We start from the raw sequence: 25,860 nt of genomic DNA on the forward strand, positions 1-25,860 counted from the left end.
GGTATACTGGTTAATGCCAACATAATTGATGTATCCTTTCACCTTCATCACCTGACTACTTGTGATTTTTGGAAGTCTCTCTTTCACCATTCAGCACATGTTATGTGGATGTGTATTATAAACTATACTATGCAAAAACCTGTGATTTTACAACAATGGCCCACAACGAAAGATCATAAAAAGGAACTTTTCTTTTTCTTCTTCTTCTTTCAAAAAGAATTTTTAGATTAGCAAGGAAGGATTAACTTTATGGGACAACCCACTACAAATTCCATACCATTAATCGGATGTGTGCCATTACAGATGGATCATTAATCAATGATGAGTGAATCCCCTAACTCTTGTATCAGTGGCATGAAAATATGAAGTTCAAGAAAAAGTACATAAATGAACCTTAACCAATGTTAAATGGCTAGAGGACACTTCTTCGTAGCCATCGATGTTGGGGCCTTCAGATTAGTAGTTGGATCATGGCTCCCACCTGATACATTTTCACCCTTTGGTCAGAGGCCCAAAGATAAAAGGTTGATATCAAGAATATAAATGGTCCACATCCAATGTAAAGGGGTAGGATCTCCCAATTTTGGTCATTTTTTCATATCCATATATATTGGGACCCATTAAATTAGTACCGGGTAGATTATAAGACTAGATAAACAATACTTACTAAGGGGGAATTCTCTTGCCCTTTGGGCTGCACCAATGTCATCAGTGCTATTTGTGAGAGGCTCGTACCAAGCAAATCCAATAAAATTTCAATCTTTCCATCATGACATTCCTGAAATATCAACACCATAAAAACCAAAACTATGAAACAATCAACTAATCAAAAGAAAACGGTAGGAAATGAGAAACATCCCATAAATCTACGCCATTCATCAGGTAGTGTACACTGATTGTAGACCACCAACATTTTTTTATCCGATCATTGCTTATGTAAACCTGATTTTTAATAAAGTGTACCGAGAGACCCACCCGATGACATGAATATAGAGATCAGATTGCCTACTGATTTACTCCCTGCGCTCTTATCATACTGAGTAAACTCAATTGGGCCCACCTTGAATGTATGTAGTCTATCCATGCTGTCCATTCTTTTTTCCATCTAATTTAAGGGGTTGAGCCCAAAATTCAAGCATATCAAAAGATCAAGTGGATCATACCACAGGAAACAGTGGGGATAATGATTTCCACCATTGAAACCTTTCTACGCCCTGCAGTGATGTTTATTTGTCATCTACACTCTTCATAAGATCATACAACCATGGATGAAGGTAAAAAAAAATAAATATAAGTTTGATCCAAAACTTCTGTGGCCCCCAAGAATTTTTCAACGGTAGATGTTTAATTCAACTGTTTCCTGTGGTGTGGTCCATTTGAACATTGTATATGCTTCGTTTTTGGTCTCAAGCCCTAAAATTATCTGCTAAAATGGATGAACGGAACAGATCAAATACATAAATCATGGTGGACCTGATACTTGTCAGAGGCAAAGCACCCATCATCATAGCCTTGGTTTGCGACGACAAGTGGGTTCTTACTCTTGCTCGGGTGGTAGACTGTTAAGGAGTTTAAACTCCCGGTCAAGGGTCCGAGTACCCATACGTGGTGAAATTCCATGTGTGGGGGGTGTGTGCGCATGTGTACTAAGAAAAAAAAAAATGGCTTACTTTATTATTTTGTTTTTTAAAAGAAAATCCAAATCCACTGCAGCTTATAAATTCTCAAAAGAAACACAACTCGGGCTTTTTACCAATCTACCAACAAAACATCTTGCTTAGTTTCTCTTCCAAAACAAAATAAAGGTTCAAACTCAACAAGGTGATCACATCATGAAGTATGTGTTATATCTAAACCGTCCATCCATTTTTCGAGCTCATATTAAGGCTTGAGCCGAAAAATATGGCAGATCTAAAGATCAAGTGTACCACACTGCAAAAAGCAGTGGGGGATTGAACGTCTACCATTGAAATCCTTTTGGGGTCACAGAAGTTTCGGATCAATATGAAATTTGTTTTTCCTCTTCATCCAGGCATTTGTGACCTTATGAACAGATTGGATGGAAAATAAACATTATGGTGGGCCTTTTTTAACGGGCAGCTATTTTTGGTGCGGTCCATTTGAACTTTGGATATGATTCTCTTTTTTGGGTTAATGCTCTAAAATGATATGGAAAAATGGATGAACTTTGATCTCCTTTGAACCGTTCTTAGGCGACGCGTATCTACTCCCCCTGCCACTGCCACCAACCCCACGTATCTACTTCCCCCTGCCACCAACCCCGTGGCTGGTGGTCGGTGCTCTGTGGGCCCATCATGATGTATGTGTTTCATCCATTTTTACTAATCACTTTAGGGCTTCACACAAAAAATGAGAGGGATATAAATCTCATGTGGACCACACCACAAGAAAACAATAGTGATTGGATATCCACCATTAAAATTCTCATAAGGCCCACTGTACTGTTTATTTGACATCGAATATGTTGATTATGTCATATAGGCAAAAAACAAAGATCATCTTGATCCAAAACTTTTATGGCCCCCAAAAGGTTTTTAATGATCGACTTGAGTTTTATTCAATTTTCATTGGTTATGGTGTGGCCCACTTGAGTTTTACATGTACCTCATTTTTGGGCTGATGCTCTAGATTGATCTGAAAATGTTGATGGGCGGTGTAGATCCAATACATAAATAATGGTGGAGCATAAATAAGTTTCACACATTAAAAGTTAGTTTTCTATATGCAAACAATTTAGAAGGGAAAAATTTTCAAATTTATGGAGTGCATTCCACATTCACCGTTAAGCCAGGCTCAAATAATTCAATGAAATATCACAGCGCTTTCCGATTTCGGAATTAACAAAGAACTCTTGATACAGGGCATTTTCGCCATTACATGTTAAGTGTTAATTTTAAGAGTTCATAACTAGGCCCTAAGACACTCCAATACGCTTGATCTAGATTGTTCATTAGGATAAACACTCATTTCATTTGTTGGCATAAAATCGGATCTATCATGGATTGCATATTGACTGTGCAGGATCATTTTCGTTAGGCAAATGGACGGTTGTAGAGAAATCAAGTGTTAAAACTCTCAAACTAATGATGGACTCACTCACATTTAGATAAATCAGAGGAGTAGAAACACCCATATACCAAAAGCATAAAAACCAAATATCTATACTAATGAAAATAAAAAATGTGCATAAGCATTTTTAATAAAGAATACTATTATAAACCATCCAAATAACCAACTTTTAATCATCTCATAAGAAAATCAACATCTAATTAAACTCCTAATCTAATTGAAGGAAAGTCGAATTAGTAATTAAAAATAAAAATAAAAATTGAGTGCATGCATAAAAAGAAAAAGGGCGCAATAGAGGCGTGTGTGCTTAATTCTTATGATTCCTATAGAGGAGCTGCCGGAACCAATGTGCTGACATCTTTGGAATTCGCTTCAAGTTGTCGTTATAGTCGATATAGTGCAGTCCGAACCTCGACGTAAAGCCGGATTTCCACTCAAAGTTATCAACCATTGACCATGCAAAGTAGCCAATTACATTCGCTCCATCATCCATTGCCTTCTTCATATTGAGTATGTAATCTTTGTAGTAATTCACTCGAGTCCAGTCGTGCACACTATTTGAAAGTGTAAGGTTGGCAGCATCATCCATTCCTGAAAAATCATTAAAAAGCATTAGGTGCATGTATAAAAGCTAGTTAAATTCTTATTAGTGTGGCTCTGTTTTGTTACAATAAATAAATATCTAATTTTTAAAAGATGGTGCTCTTACCATTTTCAGATACTATCATGACTGGGTTGTTGTATGTTTCCTTCACATAGGTGATAGCATTGTACATACCCCAAGGAACAATATAGAGCCAGTTTGAGTGTGCCTGCATTAGTTCATTCTTCCATCAATACAACCAACTTCAAAATTTAAAGTAAAATTCATAATGATCTTATTAATTATTTTTATAATATGTTGTGTGGGACTGAATTTTTTATTCATCCAGATGATTGGTTCTCTCATGATTAAAAATCATAAATTAAAATAAAATCACCATGAACTGAGATTTCATTCGAAACACCTTAAGGAGTGTTTGAATGACAATTTGAAATGAAATAACTTAAATGAGGAAGAAGGAGATCATCCACATCACTATATCTTCTCAAATGAATAAAGCATCCAAATTACAATTATGCTTGTTTCAAATCCATGCAATGACATTAGAGCTAATACTGCATATTGAAAAGGCCTATAAATTAAAGACTAACAAAATATAAATTCACATTAAAAATAAAAAAATAAATTTAAAAAAAAAAAAGTGGCTATGAATTTAGAAAGAATGTCTTACTCTTGGTCCAATCGGCACACCATTACGATCAACTACCATTCAAAAAAAATAAATTTTATTAGACAAGTCACTATGGCTTAAAAAGTCCAAAGAAAATTGAAGTTGATGAAAAAGAGAGTTACATGCAAATCCGCAATTCCAATCTCCAACATAATCAGTATGGGCCGGTTTCACATGAGGATCATACATATAGTTTGAGGTATACTGGTTAATGCCAACATAATCGATGGATCCTTTCACCTTCTTCACCTGACTACTTGTGAATTTTGGAAGCCTCTCCTTTACGATGTGGCGCATGTTATGTGGATATTTACCATAGACTATAGGATGCAAAAACCTGTGAATTTACAACAATGGATCACAAAGAAATATCATAAAAAGGAACTCATTAATCTCCCTTAATAAAAGGAAATAATCTTCTTCTTCTTCTTTTCCTTTTTTTTTTTTCAAAAAGCATTGTCAAATTAACAAAGAAAGATTAACAAGGGGAACACCATTGATTGGATTCACCCCACTAAATTTAAGTAGTTAATAATGGGTGAATCAACCCTTGTATCAATGGACTAAAAAAAAAAAAAAGATGTCCAGCAAAATGGCCATGAGACACTTCTTCATAGCCATCGATCTTGGGCCCATCTGACCATGGCTATCCATGTTGGGACCTATTAAATTACTAGTAGATCCCTCTAAATTTTTAGACTAGGAAAATAATACTTACCAACCAATGTGGAAATCTCTTGCCCTTTGGGCTGCTGCAACATCATCTGTGCTATTAGTGAGAGGCTCATACCAAACAAAATCCAACAAAATTCCAATCTTCCCATTCTGGCATTCCTAAAATATCAACACCATAAAAACCAAAACTATCAAACAATCAACCAATCATAAGAAAATTGCAGGAAATGGGAAACATATGTTAGATTTACATTTACCTGATACTTTTGACGATATCGTTGCACAGCAGCTGCATGAGCAAGAATCAAATTATGGGCTACAATGTATGGCTCTGTAGCCGAGTTTCCAGATGTGCAATTTCCAAAAGGCGCCGAACACCTCCCGGGGGCAAAGGTCCCATCATCATAGCCCAGGCTTGCGACAACACGTGGCTCATTGAACGTAAACCAGTTCTTCACTCGGTCACCGAACATCTTGAAGCATAAATCTGCGTAATCTGCAAAATCTTCACTGTTGCACCACACAAAATTTAATCAATTTGTTCTCTATAACAGTTGCTAACTAGTTCATCACTTGACATAATTTATCTAGAAACTTGGCGAACAGAACTCTAATAAGACTTTGAGCCAAGACTTTGAAAATTTTACTTACACAACTTGTCTACTGAGCCAGCCTTTGTATTTCTCCTCAAGGGCCTGAGGGAGATCATAATGGTAGAGATTTGCATAAGGAGTAATACCTGCATTATCATCATTTTAAAATAAAAGTGTGTCACTAATATATACATGTCATTAAAATGCATATATATTAGCCCTATGTTTTTAGGATCTCTAAATGATTAGTGGGCCCCACCTCCATCAGGTGGCACAATTAGCTAGTTGTGAATAATTTAAAAATTAGAGAGATGGAGAGATAAAAGTACCTTTCTCGATCATATAATCAATCAACTTGTTATAGTAAGCAACCCCTTGCTCGTTCACATTACCCGTGCCCTCTGTATATCAGAAACAATCCATGTTATGAGAGATATATGTAATTGCATGTATCTAATATGTGTGAGGAGGATTGGGTGAGGCTGGCATAGCAAGATTTAATTAGGCCACAGTTCGATTGAACACATACAGGAGCCACGTCACACGTGCTCCATCTATATATATATATATATATATATATATAGAGAGAGAGAGAGAGAGAGAGAGAGAGAGAGAGAGAGAGAGAGAGAGAATGTTATATTGAGAAAGAAAGAGATTTTCTATGTTTAAGAACCTGGAAAAATCCTTGACCAAGAAATGGAGAACCTATAGGCATCCATGTTCATATCTACCATCAAATCAATATCTTCCTGCAACATGTATCAAACACTTATCAAAATACATCATTATGCAAGTCATTGTGCTAAGCATGATTAATGTGTGATTTTTGGGGTTTAATAGAATTCACAAAATTCATAAAAGGGTAGGCCATCATCATAGTCATCATCCAAGCCTTAATGGATTTAACATTCATCTACAAATATATATATATATATATATATATATATATATATATATATATATATATATATATATATATATATATATATGAGACATATAACAAACAAGCATGTCCAATTTGTTGTATTGAAAATTCATGGACAAATACACACACACACACACACACACACACACACACACACACATCATTGGCTACATAAACAATCTTGTCCGCTCAGTACCTTATAGCGATGGTACTCATCAACGGACACATCTGCGTTTGCACCATTTGCAACAACTCCTGCCCAATTAAAAAATTCAAAATTTAACAATGAAAAAAAAAAGGATTGAAATTGAACATATATAAATCTAACTCATATAATATATCAATCAGGTGATGTAAAAGACTTGATACCTAATCTATCATGTGAGGCTATGTGTATGTATGTATATATATATATATATATGAAGCAGATCAAATCTAAAGTGCACCACTAAGTAAGGATTGAATTCCAATTATTAAAAACTCGGATTAACCTGATATTTGTGTTTTCCCTTCATCCAGGCCTATGGGATCTCATCAATAGGCACAGACCTCATCAACATTTAAGGAAACACCCGCTACTATTACCTGAGTCTCTCGAATCTAAATCCCAACACAAATCTAGATTCCCGTTCAAAATGCAAGTTTTAAAGTTTAAATTCCAATACATTGGGCTGATAGCAGTGATCCATAAGATACAAGAATCCAACCAAATCAGGATATGTATTCTACCAGAGAAAAACCTTTGATACTCGTGGAGTCTGATGGATAATACATGAATCACTTAGATATTACATATGAGATACATGATATGTATTCTACTGGAGAAAAACCTTTGATACTCTTGTGGAGAGTGAATGATAATACATGGATCACTTAGATATTGCATACATTAGATACATATTATTGAATATTTAATGTTAAATGTGTCATGGATCAAAATTTATGGTTATTTGATTGTTTAAAAATCAAATTGGTGAATATTTTTTGGATGATTAAGATTGAAAATATCCAAATGCCTGATTTTAACAAACAAGTGTCCACAAATTAAAGGTTATGATTATTCAAACAATGCGATTTTGGTACTGCGTCCACTTCTGTATCACCATGCTCGGGCACATTGATTGTAAGATATAGGCTTTCAGTTCACACAAATGGGGCCCACTATTCATTGATCAAAGGGTTAATTGAAATTTGGATCCATCCAATGGACAAATATTTGGACAATTTAATGCCTACTGTTGTTCTACCTTCTTGACCATCCATTTGTCAGGTACAATTCCAAAGGCTAATATTTTTCCTTGGAATATATTTTTTAAAATATTGTCTATCCACATTGCAAGAAAACTGATCAATGGCCCACATTACAAAATCATGCACAATGCTTGAAGTAAAAACCTATACATATAATACCCAACCACACTGACAAACAAATAAAGCTCATCAACTTGGTAAATAAAACAAATCATAAAAAAAACATATCATATATGCACGTAAAACATCAAAGCAATAAAAATAATACTTTTTAGAGTGTGTTTGGCTACACTTACTATTACAAAATATCATAATATCATGAAATTTCATGATGCATGGAAAAAAAAAAATCAAAACAAACAAGTGTCCACGAATTAAAGGTTATGATTATTCAAACAATGCATTGTTGTGACTGTGACTTGTACGATGATTTGCACAACTTGATGGCATATCAAGTGTTTCACTCAACCATAACATCATATAACTTCCCAATGCATACTAGTACAATAAGGCTTTCAGTTCACACAAGTGGGGCCCACTATTCTTTGATCAAAGGGTTATTTGAAATTTGGATCCATCCAATGGACAGATATTTGGACAATTTAATGTCTACTGTTGTTCTATCTTCTTTTTGACCATCCACTTGTCTGGCACAATTCCAAAGGCTAACATTAATCCTTGGAATATATTTTTAAAACATTTTCTATCCACATTGGAAGACAATTGATCAATGGCCCACATTGCAAAATCATGCACAATTAATGCTCTTTAGAAGTAAAAACCTATACATATAATACCCAACCACAATGACAAACATGCACTGTCTTTTAGAAGTGAAAACCTACGTGTACAACCCAACTACACTGACAAACAAATAAAGCCCATCAACTTGGTAAATAAAACAAACCATCAAAAAATCATATATGACTGGAAAACATTAAAACAATAAAAAAAATAATTGATGCTTTGATTGTGTTTGGTTGCACTTACTGTTACAAAATATGATAATATCAAGAAATTTCATAATACATGCAAATTAAAAGAATCAATCAGAACAAGATAATCAAAATCCAAAAACAAGATTCATCAAATTACCTGGGTAACGAACAAGCACGTCCCAAATGCTCGGCCCACGGCCATACTCAGGGCCAGCCGCTCCTTCGACCTGGTATGCCGATGTTGCTGTGCCAAACACAAACCCCGGTGGAAAGCTCTTTCTTGTGAGACCTCCAGTGTCATAAAGGTCGCCATACACACGACATTGGACGGACTGGATGGACAAGATGAGAAAGACAGAAATAAAACTAATTACCTTCATATTTCACACTCTTGAGCAAAATCTTTGAGTAATCCCTTTTTATTTTAGCTCTGTATTTATAGATAGATGAATCCATCCTAAGTGATAAAATCCAACATGGATTGAACTTTAAATTTTAAATTTCCTTATATTTCTCAGAGGTTGGTTACGTGAGGAAGCGGGTTGCGTCCTACCCCCGCCCGGACGGTAATCCGCCCGGGCAGGGCTATGTGGGGCCCACCGTAGTGTAAGTGTTTTATCCACGCCGTTAATCATTTTTCTCAGATCATTTTCATGTAGAAGCCAAAACAAGAGGCAGGTACAGGGATTAAATGCACCACAAAGTTGGGATTCAATTTCTTCCATTAAAAATTTCTAGGGAGCTGGAGAAGTTTCGGATCAAGCTGATATTTGTTTTTTCACCTCATCCACGTCTACATGACCTTATTAATAGGTTGGATGGTTAAAAAAACATCAGATGGCCCTTAGAAAGGTTTCAATGGTGGGTGTCATTATCACTGCAGCTTCCTTTGGTGTGGTCCACTGGAGCTGTGGACCTGCTTCATTTTTTGGTTTATCTTTTCAAATTATTTTATAAAAACGATGAATGGAGTGGATAAAACACTTACATCACGGTGGGCCCCACATAGCCCTAGGACGCAATCCGCTTCCGAATAAGTTTTTGTTATCATGCGGCCACCGTGAAGTTTGTGAAAATCTACTTCGTCTATTCTTTTTTCAGCTCAAGTTAGGTCATGAATCAAAATATTAGATAGATAAAAACTCAAGTGAGCCTAACTACAGGAAAAAAGTGAGTAGGGAAATGACCAACGTTAAAATTCCCTAGGGTTTATCCTGATGTTTATATGCCATCCATACTGTTCATAAGATCCTTCCCACGGGATAAACTGAAAACACAAAAATATCAGTCTGATGAAGAAATCTTATTGCCCCACGAATGTTTCAATGGTTGACATTCAATAATCACTGTTTCCTGTCGTGTTGCCCACTTGAGGTTTTGATCTGCTTCATTTTTGTGATCATGTCTTAAAATGATCATTAAAAACGGATGGACAGGATGGATTTATTATAAACGTCACCGTGCTCCCCACCTAGCTTCCAAACACTAGCGGAGGGAGGCGGTTTGCGTCCTACCCCCACTGGGCAGGGCTCTGTGGGACCCACCGTGATGTAAGTGTTTTATCCACACTGTTTATCGTTTTTTATAAGATCATTTTAAACAATTAGCCAAAAAGCGAGGCAAGAAAAAGTCTTGAGTGGACCACAAATTGGGGATTGAACACTCACCATTAAAATTTTCTTGGGAGCTAGAGAAGTTTCGGATGAAGCTGATATTTGTTTTTTCGATTCATCCACGTCTACATGACCTTATGAATAGGTTGTATGGTAAATAAAAATAAAAAAAATCACGGTGGCCCTTAGAAAGGTTTCAACCGTGAGTGTCATTATCGCTGCAGCTTACTTTAGTGTGGCCCATTGGAGCTGTGAACCTACTTAATATTTTGGATCATATCTTAAATTGATCTTAGAAAAATGATTGATAGTGTGGATAAAATAATTATATCACGGTGGCCCCACAGAGCCCTGCCCGGACGGATTACCGTCCTGGCGTGGGTAGGACGCGATCCGCGTCCCTTGCGAAGGCAGGGCGTCCGATTTTTCAGGACTCCAATAGCCTACCGTAGAAGGACTCTGAGAGGAGATGAGCCCCGTTAACGAAATCAGTCAGTACGCTTTTATCAGGAAGCGGATTGCGTACTAACTCAGTACCCTTAGCTTACTGAGTAAATTGTGTGGGGTCCGTTGTTATTTATTTATTTTATCCACTCCGTTAATCCATGTTAACAGATAATTTTATGACTAGATCCCAAAAATGAAGCAAATTGAAATCTCAAGTGGACCACACTACAGGAAAAAGTTTGATTGAACCTCTACCATTGGAAATTTTTTGGAGGCCAAAGAAGTTTTGGATCAAGCTGATGTTTGTGGTTTCTCTTCATCCATGTCTTTGTGATCTTATGAACAGGTTGGATGACAAATAAAAATTAATTTGAACCCTAGGAAGGTTTCAACGGTGGAAATCATTATTCCACACTGTTTCCTGTGTAATGGTCCACTTGAGCTTTGGATTCACTTCAGTTTTGGTATCAACCCCTAAAATTATCATTAAAAATGGATGGACGGTGTGGATAAACTACATACATTAACAGTGGGCCCAACTGAGTTTACTTAGTACGTGAAAAGCGTACTGAGTAACTCAGTACGCAATCCGATTTCCTTTTATCGTACCTTGGTAGGGCCCACAATGATGTTTATTTGTCATCCAACCTGATCATAAGATCACACAGACATAGATGAAGGAAAAAAACAAATAACAGATTGATCCAAAACTTCTGTGGGCCCTAAGAAATTTTCGACCGTAGAATTTCAATTTACACTGTTTCCCGTGGTGAGGTCTACTTGAGATTTGGATATGCTTTTTTTTTTTCTTTTTTCAGAAATAGCTCTCAAATTATCAGTTAAAATGGATGGCCAGAGTGGATAAAATATGTAAATCATGTGGACCCCACAGAGTTTACTCAGTACGCAATCCGCGTCCCCAGCTGGTAACAGCTTAGTTGGTGAGGCCCTGAGTGTGGGCACTCCGATTTATGTGTTGTATATCTAAGCCGTCCATCAGTATTTCAAGCTCATTTTATGGCATGTTTCTTAGAATGAAGCAGATCAAAATATCAAATGAGCTACTGAGTAGGGATTGAATACCCAGATTTGAAAACTTCCTGTGGGACAAAAAAAACTATTTGGATCAAGCTGATATTTGCTTTTCCCATCATCATTCGGATCTGTGTGTCCTTATCAAGAGGTTAGATGGAAAATAAATACTATGTTGAGTATTAAGTGAGTATTAAGGTGGGCCCTGGAAGATTTTAATGGTTAGAGTTTAATCACCATTATTTCTTGAGGTGTGGGTCACATGGAATTTGTTTCTGCATCATTTTTGAGCTCATGCCCTATAATGAGGTGGAAAAACCGGTGAACGGCGTGCACAGCAACACAATCAACAAGTGGGCCCCACAATCAGGGTGAGAAAGCGTTGGATAAGTCATCCGCTCCCGGTATCGATATCGCTAGTGAGGGTGGCTAACAGTGAAGTGTGAGCTGACAGTGTTGTGAACTAACAAGCTAACAAAAAAAAAAAAAAGCGTCATCCACTCCCAGATTGCAAGCGGAGTTCGTGGAGTTAGAAGCTGTGTGGGGCTCACAGAGATTTCCATGATGAATCGACTCCGTCCATCAATTTTGCAAGACCACGGTAGGATAGGATTATAAAAAATCAGGCAGATCCAAAACTCATGGGGGCTACACCACAAAACAGCAGGGATTGAATGCTCACCGTTGAAAACTGTGGGGGCCACAGAAATTTTGTACCAAGATAATATTTGTGCCTACGGTTTATCTGAGTGGTAATAACCCTTGAACAGTTTGAATAGCGTATAAACATTATGGTCCGGCTTCAGGAAGATTTCAATGGTGTATGTTTCCATTCCCACTGTTTCTTTTGGTGTGGCCCGCGGGAATATTGGATCTGCCTAATTTTTAAAACCATGTCCCATTGTGGACTTGAAAAACCGATGGATGGATTGGATTTGTCATAGAAATCGATTTGGACCCCACACACCTTCCCAGAATTACTGTGCTCCTTGGCATCAGCAATCCGATGGATGGATTGGATTTGTAATAGAATACATATGGAAGTATTGCAAGATTGGAGAGAAGAGGTTTAGTAGAATACATCAGGAAGTATTGAAATATGATACATGGAGAGTATAATAGTTTTATCAGGTACTTTTTAAGCGCAGCCTGATGTGCACCAGCTGCGTCTCCTCTCCCCTTCGGACGCACGGGGAAGAGACCCTGGATCATCTCCAATGGTCTGGTTTGATAGCTTCAAAGGTTTGGACGCATTTCCACATAATTTTTGACGTCTCTGTCATCCCAAATCAGACCATTAAGCAGAAAATTGCTTTCTGGACGTTGAAGGCGTAACTTCATCTCGCATCAAACGGCTATTGGGTCTAGCCCCTGCTCTTATTTCTTGGGAATTATGGTTGAGCTGCAACGCCTCGGCGTTATGATGGTGTCAAGATGTCCGCGCAAAAGGTTATAGTCCGAATTACTAGATGGATGCAGGAAATCGGTAACCCGCTGCCTGACAACGCCCACCTGACTTTCAGGGATCGCGCCACTCTTCAGGCTCTTCATCTGGATTGCGGCAGAGTCAGCTCTAGTGCCATGTCTGAGATTGTTAAATGGACGAGGCTCCCACCGGGCTGGGTTAAGTTGAACGTCGATGGCTCTTCTTGTGGGAACCCGGGCGAGAGTGGTGGTGGTGGAGTCGTTAGAGACGTACGCCCATGGTCCGGTGATTTTCGCTTTCCATAGGCACTATGGTTTTGCCTCTAACACGGTTGCAGAGGCCCAGGCTATGCTTGATGGCATCACTCTCTGCAACAAATTGGGTCTTTCCAGCATAGTTGTTGAATCTGACTCGTCAGTGGTGGTAGAAGCGGCAATGGACCCCCTCGCCCATTGCCCTTGGAACATCTGGTACAGATTGGGAGCCATCCATCTCTTCCGCCGATCCTTCAACATTTGTTTCAGGCATATCTTCCGCGAGGGTAATTCAATGGCAGACGCGCTAGCCAGGATGGCAAGCAAAGGGTGTGGCAATTCGTTTTATTGCTCTTGGCTGGACTTGCCGAGGAAGGTCAAGGGTCTCTTGGTCCTTGATAAAGTGGGTCTGGGTTACTTGAGAACCTAATGTCAGCGTGGGCCCTCCTCTTGTTCTCTTTGGGTGGTGTCTTGGGTCCATTCTTTGCCTTTTATAGTTGTGTGGGTGAGTCAATCTATTAGGCGAGGTATACGATAGGCCTGGCTCCTTTCCGAAGGGTTGTACGTCTGATCTCTTTCTTCTAATAAAATTGGTAGTGACTGCCCACCTTTAAAAAAAAAAAAAGAAGAAGAAAAAGAAAGGAAAGGGCTTGTTTGAGCACCCATAGGTGGTGAAATTCCACTACAGCATGAGTGTGTGGTGGTGTGTGTGTGCGTGTAAAATAAATAATAATTAAAAAACAATTTTAAAAATAATATATTAAAAAAATAAAAGAAAGAGGAAAGCGCTCCACAATTTTATGTTAAAATTTTTCCGTAACGGGAGTCTTTTACGTTGAAATTTTTCCCTGATTATTATTTTTTTAATCCAAAATTATCCTTTGCTAGTGAGATTTTCTCCCTCGCTTTATACACATCCCAACTTTTAACACGGGACACTTCTCTGAGCCCACCATGATGTATGTGTTTCATCCATTCCATTCATCCATTTTTAAAGATCATTTTAGGGCTTGATACCAAAAATGAGAGGAATATAAATCTCAGATGGACCACACCACAGGAAAGCAATAGTGATTGGATATCCACCATTAAAATTCTCCTAAGGCCCAATGTACTGTTTATTTGACATCCAATCTGTTGATTAGGTCATATAGACCTAGATGAATGGAAAAAACAAAGATCAGCTTGATCCAAAACTTTTATGGCCCTCAAAAAGTTTTAATGGTTGATGTTCATTCAACAATGTTTTCTTGTAATGTGGTTCACTTGAGATTTGGATATATCTCATTTTTGGTCTCATACCATAAAATGATCTAGAAACATAGATGGACTGCATGGATGAAACACATACATCATGGTAGAGCCCACATAGCACCGACCACCAGCTATTGGCTGGTGGCAGGGGAGTAGCCAATCTATTTCTGTGGACGCGGATTGGATACTGACAGGTTGAACAGCGAGACTCACTACCGAAGTTACATCACAAGTTATGTGGGCCCATCATGATGTATATTTTGTATCCACGCCGTCCAACCATTTGAAAATATAATTTTAGGTAAAGATCCAAAGAATGAGTCAAATCCAAAGTTCCAGTGGACCTCACCACAGAAAACACTGGGGAGAGTGATGCCCACCATTAAAAACTTAAATAGGCCACAAGTTTTTGATCAAGCTGATATTTGTTTTTTCCCCTCTTTCATGTCTGTGTCAACTTGTGAACAGGTTGGATTTCAAATAAAAATCACGATGAGCATTAGGAAGGTTTCAACGGTAGGCATCAATCTCCCCACTGCTTTTTGTGATGGGTTCAACTACATATTTGGATCTGCCTCATTCTTTAACTCATGCTCTAAAATTAAATTTCCAAATAGATGGACGGTGTAGATAAAGCACATACATCATAATGGGCCCACATACATCATAGTGGGCCCATGGAACTTGACGACGTCACTTCGGTGGCGAATCTCGCTATTCACCCTGTCAGTAGCTAATCCACGTCCAAGTATGATGCGGATTGGTTGGTGTACCTCACACCACCTATATAATTGTTGTATTTACTTCAGCAAGTTCTATGAGTCCCATCATGAGGTATGTATTATATCCAAGCCATCCATCCATTTGGCGAGCTCTTATTAAAGTTTGAGATAAAAAATTTAATTAGACAAAAAATAAGACATCGAACTATCAAGTGGACCACACTGCAAAAAGCTGTAGGGGATTGAACGTCTAACATTGAAACGCTTTTTGGGGTCAAGAAGTTTTGGATCAATATGATTTTTTTTCCCTCTTCATACAGGTATTTGCGACCTTATGAACATATTGGATGGAAAATAAACTTAAATAAGCCACAAATGTTTTGTATCAAGCTATATTTTAAGTGTTTTCAATTTATCTAATTGGGAATACCCTTATAAACGGTTTGGATAGCATATAAATATTAGGTGGGTCTTATTTGAAGGTTTTTTTTGCTACTGGTGTTCAACCCTACACAACACATACTGACAATCTTCCCGCTAATTAGAGGAATTGAGGGTCTTATGATGATATTTTAGTTTTCTATTAAGTATTTTAGTTTATTTAAATTAAATATAATGATTTTATTTTCATTTAATAAAAAATAATTTCTTCATAATGTAAAACATTTCCAAACGAGAGTTAGGGGCAAATGTGTCAAATTAACATATTTCAGACATTTGTTAACAAACAGGTTGTTTCAAATTCGGTACTTAATTTTCAGACTTTAGCCATAATTATCAAACAAGTTTTTTTACTTCATATTTCATATTCAAGCTTGAGATTTCAGATTGGGTCTTTAGACTTCAGATTTAACAAACGGGGCCAAAGTATAGCTCAAGTGGTAGATTGAGTGAAAGATATATACCTCATTTCAACACTGAGGTCTTGGTACCATCCCTAGTGGGGGTGGCTAACGGTGATGTGTGAACTAAGAGTTGGGTGTACTAACAAATAAAAAATAAAAATAAAAAAGCCCAGAAACAAATCTCGTATTGAAATATTTTAGCCATTTGATTATTGCTAAGTTAATACACCATGCATTTTCAGAGACAAAAGGTCAGATGATCCAAAGGTTAATACGACAATTAAAAAGTTTTGATCTTTCAACCACCTCCATCCAAGGATAGGCCCATCACCTAAACGGTGCCAATCATTAAAGTTATGACCCACTCAGGTTTTGTATCTGCCTTAGTTTTGGATTGTTGTCCTAACATTAGATGTTGAAACAAATGGACGGATTAGATTTCACATGGACATCATAGTGGGCCATGCAGGACTTTGTGTCGTAGGAACTCCTTGCCAATGGTCTCAGATAGGTTGGCTCGTATACATCCCGACTTACTGAAATACGATGCATCACGAAGTCGAATTAATTACATGGTGTACCAAGTGGTGGTGTGTTAATGTCATCAAGTTAGGTTGGCCCCACCATGATGGGTTTGTTATATCCACACCGTCCATCCATTTTGTCATATCATTTTAGGGCGTTGGCTCAAAAATCAAGCAGATCCAAAACTCAAGTGGAAAACAGCACAAAAAGTACTGGGACAATGACACCCACTATTGAAAAACCTTCCTAGACACCTCACCCGTGTGAGATAAGCTGATTGAGTTTGAACAAATGAGTAGTCACAAACCCCAATCTTAAACCCTAACCTAGGAAGCCTAAATCCTAGTAACCCTAAACTCAACATAGTCAACTCACGCAACCCAGACAAGACAACCCAATCAGCCTAACCCTTGTACCGATATAATCATTTTCTCTTGTTCTCACAGGTCCTTTGTAATTTGGTGACAACTTTCTGCAACTCCTTAGTTTCCCGGTCAACTTTTGACGTTTTGCCTCTTGTACCTCCAAGAAGGCTTGCCGAAGATTGTCATTCTCCGGTCTTGTTTCCTCCATCCCCGCCGTCACCTCACTCAATTGCATCTGTGAATGCACCATCCTATTTCTAGTCTCCACTTCCCGACTGCTACATGAAGAAACTTCACTTTGCAATGAGGCGTTTTGCTCTACCAGCTCCCAATTGATACATGTTATTTTCATTATTACATTAGTATATTATATTTTCAATACATGTCTTATTTTTATACATATGATTTTATTAATTATATATATAGTTATTTATCATAATGAACTTCATTTTTTAAAGCCGTATTGTATGCAATCTATTTGGGAGCATATCTTGTTAGCTCAAGTCATCGGAAATGACGTGGACCAATGAAATCCGATGGCACTGGAATTTTTTGTGCCTTCAACACAGATGATCCACACTCAATTATAATTTATAAGTAACTTCTATACGGATTGGGTTCGGATTGAGTTGGGCAACCCGACACCTCAACCCTTAGCTGACCCAAGTTTTATTGGGTTGGTGTTTGTATAACCCAATCCTGAGACCGAATCCGATACATCTTGCCCAAGCCCAACCCAATGTCAGGTCGGTCGGATTAAACCCACCCGACTTTCAACCCCACCTGGAGCAAGTTCATTTCAGAATGACTTAAAAATAAGTAGAGGATAATGGTTAAATGACTCTGAAGGTGGATTCGTTGTTTGAACTGGATCATTCGCACCGAATGCTACTTGGACCAATCTTAAATCCATGGTTAGGGGTGCTGAAAATCAGGCTTGAGCCCATTCAAGTGGGGTAGGCTACGCTCAAAACCAAATAGCTAGCCATTCCCATTGCTGGGACAATGGTGGATCCATATCTTCAACCCATTAAAGTGGGGTAGGCTACGCTCAAAACCAAATAACCAGCCATGCCCATTGCTGGATTTAAGACACTCCAAGACGTTGATCTAGATTGTTCAGCAGGTTAAACACTCATTTCATTTGCTAGCATGCAAAAATCATACATTCATGTATTTGTTCAGATCCATCAAGAATTGCATATGATTGTTCATGATAATTTTCGTGTGTCGTATAAAATGGACAATTATAGAGAAATCAGAGGTGTATAAATGCCCACATATTAAACTCCGAAAGTAAGGATGGACTGAGTCAAATTAGCTAATGTAAATATTAGATAAACCAGAGGTGTAGAATTGGGCTAAGAAGATACGTGGTGTCAAGAAGACAAAAGCAGGAGATGCCGCAAAGGCTGGGAAGAAGAAATGAAGTAGTGTGCTTGTTCTCCCATTTAGTCTATTTTTTGTCCTTTTTTGCTTTGGGACTTGAAGAATCCATTGAGTGATTATGTTATTTCCAGTTTTGAGTTTTGAGTTTCATTGATGAAGGACATGGATACAGCATTAAGAACTGAAATGCAGCAATAACTAAGGCAGTACTTTTTTTAATATCATCTGCAGTGGCTTCTTCCCCTCTTTGCCAAAGATTTTGAGAAATAGAATCATAACATGAATAGTTCATACTGATGCACCAAAAAAAAAAAAAAAACCCAGAGGTGTAGAAACGCCCACATACCAAAAGCAAAAAAACCAAATATCTATACTGATGAAAATGATAAATGTGCATAAGCATTTTAATAACGAATGCTATTAGAAACCATCTAAATAACCAACTTCTAATTGTCTCATAAGAAAATGTAATTAACTCCTAATCCAATTAAAGGAAAGTTGAATTTCCGCCCTATATTCTTTTCTACTTTTTGGTGATACACTAGTATAATGTACACCAAAATTAATAAAATAAAAAATGGGTGCATGCATAAAAAGATAAAGGGCTCCATCGTGGAGCATGTGCTTAGTTCCTATTATTCTTGTTGAGGAGCTGCTGGAACCAATGCGCTGACATCTTTGGAATTCGCTTTAAGTTGTCATTATAGTCGATGTAGTGCAGTCCAAACCTCGACGTAAAGCCAGACTTCCACTCAAAGTTATCAACCATTGACCATGCAAAGTAGCCAATTACGTTCGCTCCATCGTCCATTGCCTTCTTCATATTGAGCATGTAATCTCTATAGTAACTGATTCGAGTCCAATCGTGCACACTATCCGAACGTGTAAGATTGGCAGCATCATCCATTCCTAGCAAAGCATTAAAAAAACATTAGGTGCATGTATAAAAGCTAGTTACCAAGTCCAAGTTTGGCTCCGTTTTGTTACAATAAATAAATATTATATAGTGTTGGGGAGTTCTCTATATATGAGTTAACTTGACCAATCAGTTTTTAAAAGATGGTGTAAATCTTACCATTTTCAGATACTATCATGATTGGGTTGTTGTATGTTTCCTTCACATAGGTGAGAGCATTGTACATACCCCAAGGAACAATGTAGAGCCAGTTTGAGTGTGCCTGCATGAGTTCATTCTTCCATCAATGCAACTCTAACAACTTCGAAATTTACAATAAAATTCAGTATGATCTTATTATTTATTTTTATAATGTTTTGTGTTGGACAATAAAAAATTTTCCCATCCAGGTGGATTGGTTCTCTCATGATTAAAAATCATAAATTAAAATAAAATCACAACCATGAATTAAAATTTAAAAATTTAAAAAAAATATATAAAAAAAAGTGGCTATGAATTTAAAAAGAATGTCTTACTCTCGGTCCAATCGGCACACCATTACGATCAACTACCATTCAAAAAAAAAATTTATTAGACAAGTCACTACATATATAGCTTAAAAAGTCCAAAGAAAAGTTGATGAAAAAGAGAGTTACATGCAAATCCGCAATTCCAATCTCCAACATAATCAGTATGGGCCGGTTTCACATGGGGATCATACATATAGTTTGAGGTATACTGGTTAATGCCAACATAATCGATGGATCCTTTCACCTTCTTCACCTGACTACTTGTGAATTTTGGAAGCCTCTCCTTTACGATGTGGCGCATGTTATGCGGATATCTACCATAGATTATAGGATGCAAAAACCTGTGAATTTACATCAATGACCCACAAAGAAATATCATAACAAGGAACTCAATTAATCTCCCTTAATAAAAATAATAAATAATAAATAAAAGGGAATAGTCTTATTTCTTTTTCTTTTTCTTTTTCCAAAAAGCATTGTTAAATTTGCAAAGAAGGATTAACTTTGAGGTGAATCCTAACCCTTGTATCAGTGGCCTTAAAAAATTTTAAAAAAAATTCCAACAAAATAGCTAGGAGATAATTCTTCATAGCCATCGATCTTGGGGCCATCTGATCAACAGTTTGATCATAGCTATCCATGTTGGGGCCTATTAAATTACTAGTGAGTCCCACTAGATTTTTAGACTAGAAAAATAGTACTTACCAACCAAGGTGGAAATCTCTTGCCCTTTGGGCTGCTGCAACGTCATCAGTGCTATTAGTGAGAGGCTCATACCATACAAAATCCAACAAAATTCCAATCTTCCCATTCTGGCATTCCTGAAATATCAACAACATAATAAACCAAACAATCAACTAATCATAAAAAAGCGGCATATTAATGTAGACTGCCAACATTTTATTTCAATCATTGCTTTTGTCATCTGATTTTTAACAAAGTGCATCTGAATAGAGAAACCCAGCTGATGACTGGAATATATGATGATAAGCTATACATTTAACATTTACCTGATACTTGTGACGATATCGTTGCACAGCAGCTGCATGAGCAAGAATCAAATTATGGGCTACAATGTATGGCTCTGTCGCCGAGTTTCCAGATGTGCAATTTCCAAAGGGCGCCGAACACCTCCCGGGGGCAAAGGTCCCATCATCGTAGCCCAAGCTTGCGACAACACGTGGCTCATTGAATGTAAACCAGTTCTTCACTCGATCACCGAACATCTTGAAACATAAATCTGCGTAATCTGCAAAATCTTTACTGGTGCACCACACAAACTTTGATCAATTCACCAGTTTTGTAGACCCCATCATAGAATACACATGCTAAAATCATATGATCTTTTTAAAAGTCGCTAACTAGTCCTTCACTTGACATAATTTATCTAAAAACTCAGCGGACTGAACTCAACTAACAAGATTTTGAAAATTTGGTGCCGAGTTAAAATCATAATTTAACAGTCCTAAAATTTAAGCCTTTGAGTCAACACAACAACCTAAATATTTAGGGTTTGTATTTAACGTGGACTACATTTTAGGGCATGCCCCCCATTTAGCATTGTATGGTTTCCATTGGTGATCAATATGTTTCCTTTGAGCCATAGACTCCATCAAGCATTGTATGTTTTTCCATCTATTAACATGCGTATTAGATTGTTAGGATTAGAAACTTACACAACTTGTCTACTGAGCCAGCCTTTGTATTTCTCCTCAAGGGCCTGAGGGAGATCATAATGGTAGAGATTTGCATAAGGAGTAATGCCTGCATTATCATCATTTTAAAATAAAACTGTGTCACTAACATACACGTGTCATTAAAATGCATATATATTAGCCCCATGTTTTTAGGGTCCGTAAAAGATTGGGCCCCACCAATTATTTAAGGTAGGGGTGTATATCAAGCTCCATCGGGTGGCACAATTAGCTAGTTGTGAATAATCTAAAAATATAGAGAGATGGAGTGATAAAAGTACCTTTCTCAATCATATAATCAATCAGCTTGTTATAGTAAGCAACCCCTTGCTCGTTCACATTACCCGTGCCCTCTGTATATCATAAACAATCCCTACTATGAGAGATATATATAGTTGTCTGTATGTAATATGTGTATGAGTAGGAGCCTTCATCTATATTTATAGAGAGAGAGAGAGAGAGAGAAAGTTATAAAGAGAGAGAGAGAGAGAGAGAGATTTTCTATGTTTAAGAACCTGGGAAAATCCTTGACCAAGAAATGGAGAACCTATATGCATCCATGTTCATATCTACCATCAAATCAATATCTTCCTGTAACATGTATGAAACACTTATCAATACATATCATTATGCTTAGTCATTATGCTAAGCTTGATTAATGTGTGATTTTTGGGGTTTAATAGGATTTACAAAATTCATAAAAGGGTAGGCCATCATCATTGTCATCGTCCAAGCCTTAGTGGATTTAACCTCATGTGAATATGTAAACAACATTTGTTGTATTGAAAATTCATCTACAAATATATATGAGACATATAACAAACAAGCATGTCCAATTTGTTGTATTGAAAATTCATGGACAAATATGTAAATGTATATGTAGACATATGCATACATCATTGGCTATGTAAACAATCTTGTCCGCTTAGTACCTTATAGCGATGGTACTCATCAACAGAAACATCTGCGTTTGCACCATTTGCAACAACTCCTGCCCAATTAAAAAATTCAAAATTTAACAATGAAAAAAAAAAAGGATTGAAATTGAACATCTATAAATCTAACTCATATAATATATCGAAGCCAGAATAAAAACTTATATCCCACCTTATTTATTGATCTTACTGATTTTTTAATCAAAATTCTAGAATCAAAGAGGAAACCTAATGAATGGAGTGGATTTTACATGAAAAACATGATGGGCCTCACAAGCTTGGTGTTTGCCAAAATCAGGTGATGTAAAAGACTTGATACCTAATCTATCATGTGAGGCCATGTATATATAAATCTTTAATTGGATGGCCGCCACCATCGGAAGAAGGGAAGTAGATTAGGTGTTACCAGTGTTATACATGAGTATGTTTCCCCTAACCATAGGGCATTTATTGGATTCAAACCATCCATCAGTTTTTCTAGCTCATTTTAGCTAACAGCCCTATAAATGAAGCAGATCAAATCTGAAAGTGCACCACTGAGTAAGGATTGAATTCCAATTATTAAAAACTCGACAAAAGTTTTGGGATTAACCTGATATTTGTGTTTTCCCTTGATACCGTGCCCTAAAATAAGTGGTAAAAAACTGATGGACAGAGTGGATATGCAACACATACATCAAGGTGGGACTCCGAATTTAAATCCCAACACAAATCTACATTCCCGTTCAAAATGCAGTTTTCAAATTTTAAATTCCAATACATTGGGCTGATAGGAGTGATCCATAGGATATAAGTATCCAACCAAATCAGGAAATGTATTCTACAGGAGAAAAACCGTTGATACTCATGGAGTGTGATGGATAATACAAACCTTTGATACTCTTGTGGCGAATGATGGATGATACACGAATCACTTAGATATTGCATATGTAAGATACATATTATTGCATATTTAATGTTAGATGTGTCATGGATCAAAATTTACAGTTATTTGATTATTTAAAGATCAAATTGATGAATATTTTTTGGATGATTAAGATTGAAAATATTCAAATGCCTAATTTCAACAAACAAGTGTCCACGAATTAAAGGATATGATTGTTCAAACAATGCTATTTTGGTACTATGACTTGTATGGTGATTTGCACAACTGGACAGCATATCAAGTGACATGTCGGATGGGCCAATGAAATGTCACCATTTTATAGCCACTGATTCCACTTCTATATCACCATGCTCAGGCACATTGATTGTACGATACATGCTTATGGGCATTAGATTCCTTTTTCTTTTTTTTTTTCAACGGAAGTTTCATTTCATTAAAAAGAGGATGTACAACCTTCTCATTAGAGGGCGTCATTCGGGTCCCCAGCTACAAAAAAAATTGAGGGGACCTATCATAAGGTAAACATCAACAATACAGGCTTTCAATTCACACAAAGTTGGGCCCACTATTCATTGATCAAAGGGTTAATTAAAATTTGGATCCATCCAATGGACAGATATTTGGACAATTTAATGTCTAGTGTTGTTCAAGCTTCTTTTTTACCATCCATATTTGTCTGGCACAATTCCAAAGGCTAATATTATTCCTTGGAATATATATATTTTTAAAACATTGTCTATCAACATTGTAAGACAATTGATCAACACCACACCCCACGTTACAAAATCCTGACGCTTTTTAGAAGTAAAAACCTATACATATAATACCCAACCACACTTACAAACAAATAACATCCATCAACTTGGTAAATTAAACAAACTATCAAAAAATCATATATGCATGTAAAACATCAAAAAATAACGCTTGCTTAGATTTTGGTTGCACTTACTGTTACAAAATATGATAATATCATGAAATTTCATAATACATGCAAAAAAAAATTAATCAGAACAAGATAAACAAAATCCAAAAACAAAGATTGATCAAATTACCTGGGTAACGAACAAGCACGTCCCAAATGCTAGGCCCACGGCCATACTCAGGACCAGCCGCTCCTTCGACCTGGTATGCCGATGTCGCTGTGCCAAACACGAACCCCGGTGGAAAGCTCTCTCTTGTGAGCCCTCCAGTGTCATAAAGGTCACCATACACACGACATTGGACAGACTGGATGGAAAAGATGAGAAAAATAGATATATAGCTAATAATAACCTTCATATTACACTCTCTTAAGCAAAACCTTTGAGTGTTCTCTTTTTGTTTTAGCTCTGTATTTATAGATAGATAAATACATCTGTAGAGATAAAATCCAATCCAACACCGATTCAGCTTACTTGAATTTTAAAATTCCTTATATTTCTCCGAGGTTGGCTACCGATCAAACTTTGTAAAGAAGTTCCTTATCTCATAAACTAAGTGGGGCCCACCATGAAGTTTGTGAGTAATCTACACCATCTATCCCTTGTTTCAGCTTAAGTTAGGTCATGATTCAAAAAATTGGATATATCAAAAACTCAAGTGAGCCAAACTACAGGAAAAAATGAGTAGAGAAATGACAGGCGTTGAACTTCCCTAGGGTTTACCATGATGTTTATATGCCATCCATACTGTTCATAAGATCCTTCCTAAGAGGATAAACTGAAAACACAAAAATATCAGTCTAATAAAAAAAACTTATTGCCTCACGAATATTTCAATGGTTGACATTCAATAATCACTGTTTCCTGTCGTGTGGCCCACTTGAGTTTTTGATCTGCTTCATTTTTGTGTTCATGTCTTAGAATGATCAGAAAAAACGGATGGACGGGATGGATTTCTTATAAACGACGGTGTGCCCCACCTAGCTTCCAAGCGCAGGCAAATGGCGTCCGATTTTTGAGGACACGGATCGCCTACCGCCTACCGTAGGACTCGGAGAGGAGATGAGGCCCGGGTAACGGAACGCGGATTGTGTCCTACCCCCTCCGTCCGGGCAGTGTTCTGTGGGGTCCACCTTGATGTAAGTGTTTTATATACACCGTTCATCGCTTTTATCAGACCATTTTAATTTATGATCCAAAAAATGAAGCAGGTCTACAGATCCAGTGGACCACAGCAAAGGAAGATGAACTGATAATGACATCCACCGTTGAAACCTTTCAAAGGGACACTGTGATGGTTTTTTACCATCTAACCTATTAATAAGATCATCTAGACGTGGATGAAGTGAAAACACAAATATAAGCTTGATCTGAAACTTCTC

At 37.2% G+C, this 25,860-nt stretch overlaps 3 protein-coding genes across 4 annotated transcripts; 1 reads left to right on the forward strand and 2 right to left on the reverse strand.

Moving 5' to 3' along the window:
• Positions 1-3,239: 3,239 nt before the first annotated feature.
• LOC131226697 (beta-glucosidase 44-like) lies at positions 3,240-9,158 on the reverse strand. The gene is made up of 11 exons (XM_058222333.1): positions 8,904-9,158; positions 6,754-6,812; positions 6,306-6,381; positions 5,962-6,033; positions 5,691-5,778; positions 5,297-5,549; positions 5,083-5,198; positions 4,487-4,701; positions 4,365-4,396; positions 3,800-3,902; positions 3,240-3,681 (listed from the first exon to the last, which is right to left on the reverse strand). The coding sequence occupies exons 1-11, from the start codon at positions 9,124-9,126 to the stop codon at positions 3,398-3,400; spliced, it is 1,521 nt and encodes a 506-aa protein (XP_058078316.1). The 5' UTR covers positions 9,127-9,158; the 3' UTR covers positions 3,240-3,397.
• A 4,319-nt stretch (positions 9,159-13,477) lies between these two features.
• Positions 13,478-13,948, forward strand: LOC131228056 (uncharacterized). Its single transcript, XM_058223885.1, has one exon. It carries the CDS (start codon positions 13,478-13,480, stop codon positions 13,946-13,948), a length of 471 nt encoding a protein of 156 aa, XP_058079868.1.
• Positions 13,949-19,037: 5,089 nt separating this feature from the next.
• Positions 19,038-24,780, reverse strand: LOC131226698 (beta-glucosidase 44-like). 2 transcript variants are annotated; one of them, XM_058222335.1, is made up of 11 exons: positions 24,611-24,780; positions 22,670-22,728; positions 22,253-22,328; positions 22,019-22,090; positions 21,720-21,807; positions 21,054-21,306; positions 20,749-20,864; positions 20,170-20,384; positions 20,050-20,081; positions 19,694-19,796; positions 19,040-19,527 (listed from the first exon to the last, which is right to left on the reverse strand). In XM_058222335.1, exons 3-11 carry the CDS (start codon positions 22,311-22,313, stop codon positions 19,244-19,246), a joined length of 1,224 nt encoding a protein of 407 aa, XP_058078318.1. In that variant the 5' UTR covers positions 22,314-22,328; positions 22,670-22,728; positions 24,611-24,780; the 3' UTR covers positions 19,040-19,243. The 2 variants fall into 2 exon arrangements, with proteins under 2 accessions (XP_058078317.1, XP_058078318.1); XM_058222334.1 differs by lacking the exon at positions 24,611-24,780 and having other exon boundaries at positions 19,038-19,527; positions 22,670-23,074.
• Between the last annotated feature and the right edge of the window lie 1,080 nt (positions 24,781-25,860).

The sequence above is a fragment of the Magnolia sinica genome, chromosome 15 (genome assembly GCF_029962835.1).
Source record: "Magnolia sinica isolate HGM2019 chromosome 15, MsV1, whole genome shotgun sequence".
Taxonomy (NCBI): Eukaryota; Viridiplantae; Streptophyta; class Magnoliopsida; order Magnoliales; family Magnoliaceae; genus Magnolia; species Magnolia sinica.

Excerpts from the sequence above, each read along its gene's own strand:
- LOC131226697 (XM_058222333.1), bottom strand. The coding sequence starts at position 9,126 with ATGAAGGTAATTAGTTTTATTTCTGTCTTTCTCATCTTGTCCATCCAG. Across the intron at positions 6,034-6,305 it reads TTGGTCAAGGATTTTTCCAG|AGGGCACGGGTAATGTGAAC; the intron begins GTTCTTAAACAT and ends TCTGATATACAG. Across the intron at positions 4,702-5,082 it reads AGAGATTTCCACATTGGTTG|GTTTTTGCATCCTATAGTCT; the intron begins GTAAGTATTATT and ends GTAAATTCACAG.
- LOC131228056 (XM_058223885.1), top strand. The coding sequence starts at position 13,478 with ATGGCTCTTCTTGTGGGAACCCGGGCGAGAGTGGTGGTGGTGGAGTCG.
- LOC131226698 (XM_058222334.1), bottom strand. The coding sequence starts at position 22,789 with ATGTTCAATTTCAATCCTTTTTTTTTTTCATTGTTAAATTTTGAATTT. Across the intron at positions 22,329-22,669 it reads ATGAGTACCATCGCTATAAG|GAAGATATTGATTTGATGGT; the intron begins GTACTAAGCGGA and ends TACATGTTACAG. Across the intron at positions 20,385-20,748 it reads AGAGATTTCCACCTTGGTTG|GTTTTTGCATCCTATAATCT; the intron begins GTAAGTACTATT and ends GTAAATTCACAG.